The sequence below is a fragment of the Carlito syrichta genome, unplaced genomic scaffold (assembly GCF_000164805.1).
Source record: "Carlito syrichta isolate Samal-C Ts95f unplaced genomic scaffold, Tarsius_syrichta-2.0.1 Scaffold307258, whole genome shotgun sequence".
NCBI classification, from domain to species: domain Eukaryota; kingdom Metazoa; phylum Chordata; class Mammalia; order Primates; family Tarsiidae; genus Carlito; species Carlito syrichta.
Window position 1 is genome coordinate 163,128 of NW_007251354.1, and position 10,624 is coordinate 173,751.

The 10,624-nt window shown below is 37.7% G+C and overlaps 1 protein-coding gene across 5 annotated transcripts in view; it reads left to right on the top strand.

The window, feature by feature from the left end:
- The window catches only part of PPP3CB (protein phosphatase 3 catalytic subunit beta), a 63,421-nt gene that overhangs the window by 16,094 nt on the left and 36,703 nt on the right, over nucleotides 1-10,624 (top strand). For all 5 annotated transcript variants that reach the window (XM_008064273.2, XM_008064275.2, XM_008064276.1 and 2 more), the window contains exons 2-4: nucleotides 3,495-3,695; nucleotides 4,363-4,487; nucleotides 8,362-8,473. In XM_008064273.2, coding sequence (XP_008062464.1) covers nucleotides 3,495-3,695; nucleotides 4,363-4,487; nucleotides 8,362-8,473 — 438 coding nt within the window. The remainder of the gene's footprint in view (nucleotides 1-3,494; nucleotides 3,696-4,362; nucleotides 4,488-8,361; nucleotides 8,474-10,624) is intronic.

The window sequence follows — 10,624 nt, forward strand, 5'->3', positions numbered from 1 at the left end:
CCTCCAGGTATATTCCCAATAGGGGAATTGCTGGGTCATATGGAAGGTCAATTTCTAATTTTTTCAGAAACCGCCACTCTGTCTTCCAAAGAGGTTGCACTAGTTTGCATTCCCACCAGCAGTATGGAAGCATTCCTCCCCCCCCCATCCTTGTCAGCATCTGTTGTTGTTTGTTTTATTAATGATGGCCATTCTTACTGGGGTTGGGTGGTAACTCAGTGTGGTTTTCATTTGCATTTCTCTGATGATGAGTGAGGCTGAGCACTATTTCATGTGTCTGTTGGCTGCCCGTATATCATCTTTTGAGAAGTGTCTATTCATGTCTTCTGCCCACTTTTTAATGGGGCTGTTTGTTTTTTTCCTTTTGGTGCGTTTGAGTTTCTTGCAGATCCTAGATGTTAGGCCTTTGTCAGATATACAGTTGGCAAATATTTTTTCCCCTTCTGTGGGCTGTCTCCCTGCTCTCTTGATAGTTTCTTTTACTTCGTAGAAGCTCGTTAGTTTGATGAGGTCTCACTTGTCTTATTTCTTAAGGTATTGGCCTTTAGGGTTCTGAATAGGAATTGGTTGCCAGTTCCAATTTTCATAAGGGTGTCTCCTGCATTTTCTACAATTCTTATAGTTTGAGGTTTTACGTTTAGGTCTTTGATCCATTTAGTGTTAATTTTTGTGTATGGTGATAGGTAGGCTGTTTTAATCTTCTGCATGAAGTCAGCCAGTTTTCCCAGCACCATTTACTGAATAGGTTCTCCTCGCCCCAGTGGTTGTTTTGGAGACTTTGTCAAAGATGAGTTGGTTGAGGAATTGAGGCTTTGCTTATGGAATCTCTATCCTGTTCCATTGGTCTATTTGCTTGTTCTTATACCAATAGCAGGCTGTTTTGATTACTGTAGCCTTATAGTAAAGTTTGAAGTCTGGAAGTGTGATACCTTCTTCTGCTTTGTTTCTTTTGCTAAGGATTGTTTTTGCTATTTGTGATTGTATATATTTCCATATGAATTTCTGTATTGTCATTTCCAGGTCTAAGGGCCTATCTCACTTCTAAAGGATCAAGTTCAGCCGGGCACGGTGGCTCAAGCCTGTAATTCCAGCACTTTGGGAGGCTGAGGCAAGAGAATTGCTTGAGTCCAGGGGTTCGAGACCAGCCCGGGCAACTTGGCGAGACCTTGTCTCTACAATAAATAGATAGATAGATAGATAGATAACTGGGTGTGGTAGTGCATGCCTGTAGTCTGGCTACTTGGGAGGCTGAGGCGGAAGGATTGCTCGAGCCCAGCAGGTCAAGGCTGCGGTGGCTGTGAGCATGCCACTGCACTCCAGCCTGGGCGACAGAGCGAGGCTCTAACTCAAAAAAAAATGAAGGATCAGCTGAGTTCTTCCTTAGGGTTTTTTCCTAATATGAGAGTGGTTATTTTTTAGGTAATTGACATAATTAGAACCTTGTACCCCTTTTTAGTTACTTGTTTAAGCTGAAATATAAAGGAACAGTTGGTTCTGTGTATTTCTAGGTTTCTGTATAATAATTGATAATCACAGTGATGACCCTGAAGCATCAAGCAAATACTATATTCTGTATATGCCTGAACACAAAGTGAGTATTTTTTCTAAAATGTAGGAAGGAGCTACCTTACACTTGAGTCTATACTTACTAGATTCTTACTATAAATTTCCCTCTCATTTTCTTTATTTTAAAAGACAGGGAAACCCTCTTTCGGGTCCCCTCCCTCTGTGGGAGCTTTTCTGTCTTCTAAATAAAGTCTTGCTTTCTAAAAAAAAAAAAGAAAAAGAAAATCAAAGTACTGTTTGGTAGAGCCTGAACTTGCTTCACGTCAGTCCATGCTGATTTTGAATACATAAAGAGGATTTACTTGTTGGATTTATTAAAAAAATGAATCAAATAGATTTACTAAACATATAGTAATTTTTCTTAGGTAAATGACCTCAACATTGCCCTTAGAGACCACTGAAATAGACCTTCATGTTTTCCTTTCCATTCGATAAATATGACTTAAAAACAGCACATCTGGTTATTTCTTATAGAAGTCATAAATATATACTGCATAAATGAAAAAGTCAACTACTTTAATATGACAAAATAGGAACTTTTGAATAAATTTGTAGTGGTAGCATTTTACACATATTCAAAAAGGGCTGTATCTTAAAAACAACTTTGATGGAAGTGAAGATGATTTTCTTTCAAAAAGTGTGTTCAATGACTCAAAAAAGTGATTCCAGTGATAAAGAATGCACTGATGTTGAAGACATTCATAAAGATTTTGAATGAAAATGTTTTGTGAATTAAAATGTTTTGTGAAACAAAGTAGGATAAGTTCAATATTTTGAAATTGTCATGATTTATTGTTATTTTAAGTCTATTTGTGCCACTAAGTTAATTTTTTTTTCTTTCTTCTCCATGTTCCCCTATTCAGAATACAGACCAGGCTCAGGGCCTGGGCTGATGTGTGTATAGGGTAGGTTTGCTCTGCCTCCTTTTTCTGTACAGTCAGTGTAAGAACACAGTCTGTGGTAAGCACCAGGAGGCCCCACTAAGTTGATTTAGATTTCATTAGTAAGCATTCAGCTATTTTATCTGTATCTCTGAAAATTTATATTCAAATTGACCAAAAAATGTTATTAAATTAGAAACATAGTAGACCACCTTATATTTGGGGTTTCTCTCTATTCAGGCTTATGTGGTAGTACGTTGTTTTGTTTTTTGAGATGGAATCTTGCTGTGTTGCCCATGATGGTCTTGAACTCCTGGGCTCATGCAGTCCTCCTGCCTCAGCCTCCCATATAGTTGGGGTTACAGGCTGTGCCTGGCATTAAGTTGTATTTATTGTACTTCATTTAAGGTGTGGAGTATGTAATAACTTTTGAGAATTCTGCCAAAAAATGTTTTGGCTTAAAGAAAAATGCTTTGGGTATCCTAAAATAATTTTTTAATTTTGTGAGACAATTTATTTCTCTAATACTTCCCAACAAAGAACATGCTGTTATAAATAGCTTAATAATCTACCAGGAGCCATGTCTCACGCCTATAATCCCAGCACTTTGGGAGACCGAGGTGAGAGGATTGCCGGAGCCCATGGCAACTTGGTGAGACCTTATCTCTACAGTAAATCAAAAAATTAACCAGGCGTGGTGATGCACACCTGTAGTCCCAATACTTGGAAAGCTGAGGTGGAGGGATCGATCGCCAGAGCCCAGCAGGTTGAGGCTACAGTGACTGTGAGCATGTCACTGCCACTCCAGCCTGGGCGACAGAGTGAGACTCTGACTCAAAAAAAAAAAAAAAAATAGCTTAATAAAAAGTAATATAATTTATTTACTATTTAAAAAAAAACTTTAAAAAAATTAACATTTCTACTCAATAAATGAAGAAGAAACAAAAGTCCTGGTTTTCAGTTTTTACTCTTATTTATTTAAATCCAGTGATTAGTTTGTTACTGTGTTATTAATGACTTATTTTTTATTAATTAAAAAAATTGCAGCTGTCCCTTTCCCCCCAACACATCGCTTGACATCTGAAGAAGTATTTGATATGGATGGAATACCCAGGGTTGATGTTCTAAAGAACCACTTGGTAAAAGAAGGTCGGGTAGATGAAGAAATTGCACTTAGAATTATCAATGAGGGTGCTGCCATCCTTCGGAGAGAGAAAACCATGATAGAAGTAGAAGCTCCCATTACAGGTATACTTATGTTTTAGATATTTTTATTACACTATTATTAAGTTGCCTGGAGTTAAAACTGTTTCCTCTTCAATCATATTGTATGTTAAATTAATATTACTTGGAAATTATCTTGAATTTCCCAACTGTTTTCCATATTTAAAAAAAATTTTGCCTGTTTTCAGTAAATTCAGTAAGTAAACATGATTCTAAATAATCTGAGTGCAGAAGTTACTCTAATATGGCTTTGTGTTGCTTTCATCAGCTGTGTTGACCATACTTAAATTTGATTCAGTACTTACTTTGCTTTCAATTGTTAGGATCAAGTGTCTTGATGTCATATGAGATACCACAGGTCATCATTTAGAGATCAACAGAAAGTATTGAGTTAGAATTTTAATTGCTACCACTGTAATTTTGTCATCTTATGACTTAAACACATTCTTAGCTTCCTAAAGAGGAACTTTATAGTGTAGAATGAAAATTTTGTCACTGACCACAAATTTGGTTATTTGTTACATCTTATTCTGGCTCTTGAGCACGTGAACACTTGGTTGCATCATGGACCATTTCCTTCTCAGATATTTCTTGATAGCATTTATACTGTGTCTTATGTAAAAGAAGTTATATTGTAAAACTCATCATTTTAGAGTTTTCTTTTTCTTATCTAATAATTTTCTTGTTTCAGTGTGTGGTGACATCCATGGCCAATTTTTTGATCTGATGAAACTCTTTGAAGTAGGAGGATCACCTGCTAATACACGATATCTTTTTCTTGGTGATTATGTGGACAGAGGTTATTTTAGTATAGAGGTAATGACCACATACTGTCATTTTATTTGCTGCTGTGTTAATATAGATGACTTTCATATTCCTAGTAAAATAAGTTTCTGAAAGTACCTGTGTTGGGTTTTTATTAATACCTCTAAATAGTCTGAATTTTTAAGGAAAGGCTACTATTTATTTCTCCTCTATTTTTTTCACCACTCAGTTAATTTTCTTGGTGTAACTGTTTATATAGTTATAATTGCTGTTTTTCCCAGTGGAAATTATGAACAGTTTGAGGGGTTTTTATTGCCCCTATTATCTAGTGGCTTTAAGAAGCTAGTGCTATTTATCTCTCTTGCCACTAAAGGCATTAAACTATGTGAAAAAACATTAATTGAATTCTCTCTGATTAAATAAAACATATTATGATTTTTTATTGCTTGAGCCCTAGTGCTTCTATTCCTTCTTATGTAATATAGACCCAAGTATATCATATGGAATCTTTGTGTGTTCTGTAAGTATTAGTTTGTTTTTAAAAATTAAGAGGCAATAAAATAGCCTATTGATCATTATTTAATAGTCGATGATTCTTTTTGCTTTTTCTTTTTAAATTATATAAATATAGTAACTGTAGAATGATGTGTATTTTCTAACATATGCAGCTCTCTTTTAAAAAATGAAAATGGGATCATATTATACTATTGTTCTATAACTTGCTTTTTTCCCCCATACTGTGAATATGTTTGCGAGTCCGTAAAATATAAATTTATAGCATCTTTTTTTTTTGAGTGGAAGTCTCACTCTGTCACCCAGACTGGAGGGCAGTGATGTAGCCTTGACCTCCTGGGTTTAGATGATCCTTCTCCCTCAGTCTCTTAAGTAACTGGGACTATAGACTTGTGCCACCATGCCTAGCTATTATCTTGTGTTTTGTAGAGAGGAAGTCTCACTATGTTGCCTAGGCTGGTCTTGGAATTCCTGGGCTCAAGCAGTCCTCCTGTTTCAGCCTCCCAAAGTGCTGGTATTTTAGGTGTAAGCCACTGCACCCAACCTGTAGCATCATTTTAACAGCTGCATTGTTTCCCATTGAATAAACAAATCATAATTAATCAATTCCTTGTTGTTCGACACTTACGATGTTCCTAGTTTGTTGCCATTACAAACGATGCTTTCATGAGTCATGATATTCATATATCTATATATTCTTTGCATACTTGCCTAATTATTTCTGTAAGACAGATTCCTAGAGGTAGAATTGCTGAGTCAAAGCTCTATTAATAGATACTTAAATTGTGCATATAACGTTTTAAGCATGTTCTAAGCACCTAACACATATTGTTAATCCTCACATCAGTGTTATAAGGTAAATACTGTTATTTTATCTGGTTTTTTTTTTTTTTTGAGTTGGAGTCTCACTCTGTTGCCCATACTGGAGTGCAGTGGCCGTTCCCAGCCACCGCAGCCTCGACTGCTGGGCACTGGCGATCCTTCCGCCTCAGCCTTCCAAGTAGCTGGAACTACAGGCGCGCGCTACCATGCCCGGCTGATTTTATTTTTATTTATTGTAGAGATGAGGTCTTGCCAAGTTGCCCAGGCGGGTCTCAAACCCGCGGGCTCAGCAATCCACTCACCTCAGGCACGGGATTACAGGCTGAGCCACCAAGGCCTGCTATTTTATCTGTTTTATAGATGAGGAGCCTGAGACTTAGGTTAAGCAACTTGCCTAAGGTCAGAATTGTTAGTAAGCAGCACTGCCAGGTAATCTGACTCCAAGTCTGTACTTTTAACCAACTTTTATAGTAGATATTGACGCCTTACCTTGTGAATTTCCATGTGAGCTACTGTTTATATCTTGTTCTTCAGTGTTTTCAATATACCATTTTTTGTGAGGTGTGCTAGGATTCCCAGTGTTGAAGGGAGTTTTGGACTAGGTCCATCTTGCTTCTCTGAGGAATTTATGATTCTGTATTCTTCCCCCATTGATAATTTTATCAATGAATTATCTCAGGGCTTCAAGAAAATCAGAAAATAGCTTTTTCTGACAAAATGTTTGGGGGCGTTTGACATAAACAATAAAACAATTTTACAAAGCTTATTTGGTATCTAAGCATGTTGATGTATGTGTCCTTATATAAGATTGTTTTGTAGCTAATTCATTTAATACATTTTATTGTTATCAAAGGAAAATAACAAAGAATTAAAATAAGTAACAAGAACAGGTTGAATTTATTAAGTATTTCCTGATCTTATTACCTTTTTCCTTGTGAATAAAATGAAAGTATGAATAGTTACACATTTCAATATACCTTGTTAATAATAAAGTTTGTTTTTTCTTTTTGTGCATGATTGTATAAATCATCTTTATTTTCCTATGAAATAGTTCTTCCTTTTTTTAACCAAATAAGTAAAATGTGAGTCTCTTTTTTTATGTTATATCTATTTAGAAAAAAGCATCTGGCATACTATTTAATATTATTTTTATTAAAAATTACATCTGCTTTGAATTAATTCAGATAATAAGCATCTATCTTATGTAAAGAAACATTCTTAATTAAAAAACATAAAATAATGTCTCTTCCCTTCATTAGGCATCATGGCTAAATCTTAAGATCAGGGAATCAGAATCATAGCTCCATCACTTAGGAGTTTTGTGATTTTGGACAAGTTACTTAAGCTCTTTGCTTCAGTTTTCTTATTTGTGAAATAGAGATAATATGGCATACTTCATAGTTGTTTGAGGAATAAAAGAGGAGGATTAATTATATAGTACTTGAAATGTTGTAAGTACTCAATAAATGCTAGCTGCTATCATTATGTCTTGCTTTTCTTTTTTTTTTTTTTTTGACTCGGAGTCTCACTCTGTTGCCCAGGCTGGACTGCAGTGGCATGATAAAAGTCACTGAAACCTCGACCTGCTGGGCTCAAGCAATCCTTCCACCTCAGCTTTCCAAGTAGTTGGGACTACAGGCATATGCCACCACGCTTGGCTAATTTTTTTATTTTTATTGTAGAGATGTGGTCTCGCCATGTTGCCCAGGCTAGTATTGAACCCCTGGGCTCAGGCAATCCTCTTGCCTTCTTGCTTCAGCCTCCAAAAGTGTTGGGATTACAGGCATGAGCCACCACGCTGCCTTTCTTTTTGTTTTATTTTGTTTTTGGTACAGAAGGGTCTCACTCTGTTGCCCAGGCAGATCTCAAATTCCTGGGCTGAAGTGATCCTCCTTTGTTGGTCTTCCAAAATACTGGGATTACATGGGTGAGCCACCATACCAACCAGTTTTTGACATTATTATTTCATTTATTAATTTGCCTACTGATATCAATCTGCTAAATGTTTTTATATCAAACAATCCGTTAAACTAGGGTAATTATTTGACTCATTTGTTCAATAAATATTTGTTGTTCTTATATTTGCTAGGTACTTTTCTAGGAGAGGAAAATCACAAGTGAATTTGATGGCAAAGTCTCTGATTCTGTAGAGCTACATTTTAGTAAGGGACAAAGAAAAATAACAAAGAATAATAGAGATGGTAAGGGTAATAGGGAAAAAGGAGCAAAGGTCAAGCAATTTAGTTAAACAAAAATATAGCCGGGCATGGTGGCTCACACCTGTAATCCCAGCACTTTGGGAGGCAGAGGCGAGAGGATTGCCTGAGTCCCGGGGTTCAAGACCAACCTTTGCAATTTGGCGAACCCTTGTCTCTTCAGTAAATGAAGAAAAATTAGCGGGGTGTGGTAGCAAATTCCTGTAGTCCCAGCTACTTGGAAGGCTGAGGCGAAAGTGTCATGAGCATGCCACTGCACTCCAGCCTGGGCGACAGAGTGAGACTCCGACTCAAAAACAAAAACAAAAGCAAAAACAACAAAAAAACCCTACAAAAATACAAGATAAATTCACTGGAAACATTTTCTTTTGCAGTGTGTCTTATATTTGTGGGTCCTGAAGATTCTATACCCAAGCACATTATTTCTTCTGAGAGGCAACCATGAATGCAGACACCTTACTGAATATTTTACCTTTAAGCAGGAATGTGAGTATTGCTAGGAGAAATGTTTTAACTTCCTCAATATTCTTTTGGATTTATGTGAGTAGTAAGAGTTGAATATTTTACCTTTAAACAGGAATGTGAGTACTGCTAAGAGAAATGTTTTAACTTCCCCAGTACTCATTTGGATTTATGTGGATAGTAGGAATTATGAAGACTTTACAGTACAACATGTGAGAACTGATTTTGTGTCCACACATAAAACTTTGAGGAAAATTGTCAGACCCCCCTCTAGTGCTTAATGATATTTAATTCAGAAGTCTTCATTTCAGAAGACTTCGAGTTTTGTAAATAGTTATTTTAAAAATTTTTATTTTTATCTTTTAATTACTTATTTTTTGAGACAGAGTCTTGCTCTGTCACCCTGGCTAGAGTATACTGGTGTGATCATAACTCATTGCAACCTCTATTTTCTGGGCTCAAGCCATCCTCCCACCTAAACCTTCTTAGTAGCTGGGACTATAGGCATTTGCTGTCATGCCCAACTAATTTTTTAATTTTTTGCAGAGACGGGGTCTTACTATATTGCCCAGGCTGGTCTCAACTCCTGGGCTCAAGTGATCTTTCTGCCTTGGTCTTCCAAAGTGCTGGGATTATAGGCATGAGCCATTGTGCCTGGCCCTGTATATAGTTTTAATGTTAAAATTATTTTTTGTGCCGTGCTCGGTGGCTCAGCCTGTAATACTGCGCCCTGGGAGGCTGAGGTGAGTGGATTGCCTGAGTCTGTGGGTTCGAGACCCGCCTGGGCAACTTGGCAAGACCTCATCTCTACAATAAATAAAAAATTAGCCGGGTGTGATAGCACGCGCCTGTAGTTCCAGCTACTTGGAAGGATGAGCTGGAAGGATTGCTGGAGCCCAGCAGGTCGATTCTGCAGTGGCCGGGAGCAGCCACTGCACTCCAGTCTGGGTGACAGAGTGAGACTCCAACTCAAAAAAAAAAAAAAATTTTTTTTCTACAAGGAAAGATAAACCCAACAAAAAAGCCCTACTGTTGCATTGAAGGTTTTTATCCCTCAATCTTGTGGCATTCCAGTGAAGATTCTTAACAAGTTATTTATTTTCTAGATCATTTCAAACATGCTATTGATGAAATAAAATTCTTTTTTAGTGGTTTTGTTTTTTGTTTCTTTTTTTTTTTGAATTGTAGTCTCACTCTGTCACTCAGGCTGGAGTGCAGTGGCATACTCACGGCCATTGCAACCTCGACCTGTTGTGTTCAGGTGGATCCTTCCACCTCAGCCTTCCAAGTAGCTGGAACTACAGGCATGTGCTGCCACGCCCGGCTTGTTTTTTGATTTACTGTAGAGATGAGGTCTGACCAAATTGCCCAGGCAGGTCTTGAACCCCTGAGCTCAGGTAATTCTCTCACCTCGGCCTCCCAAAGTGCTAGGATTATAGGCTTGAGCCACCGTACCTGGCCCAGGAGTTTCTTTCTTTCTTTTTTTTTGAGTTGGAGTCTCACTCTGTCGCCCTGACTGGAGTGCAGTGGCCACACCCGGCCACCACAGCCTCGACCTGCTGGCCTCCGGCGATCCTTCCGCCTCAGCCTTCTGAGTAGTTAGAACTACAGGCACGTTCTACCACGCCCAGCTAATTTTTTAATTTTATTGTAGAGATGAGGTCTCGCCTGCCCAGGCGGGTCTCGAACCCGTGGGCTCAGGCAATCCACTCACCTCAGCCTCCCAAAGTCGCAGGATTACAGGCTGAGTCACCGAGCCCGGCTTAGGGAAGATTTTTTTAAAAAAGAGTTACTTGGAAGTTTTCTGGTTGTTTATTAAAAGATATTTTCAACTTAATGTTCTTAGTTACAGTATTTGAGAGTCATTATTTTTCCAGTTTATCATTTTTAAATAATGAAACTTAAAAAAAAATACCTGGCAATCTCATGGGTTTAAAAAAAGTGTTTCTCGCTATTCTGCTGTAAGAGTTAACCACCTTGGATCCTGTTCTTGCAGTCTGCAGTTCCCTACAAGGGGACCTACTGAAGGCTAAGTTCAGGTTCTCCTTGACTCTCAGGCAAATTTGGCAAAGACAGGATTTTCATGACTGTTCTCCACTTAGAGGCATTGAATCAAAAGCCAAGTTTGTAGCTGTTGAGATATAGATATGAGACCTGCTCCCACCAAGATAAAAA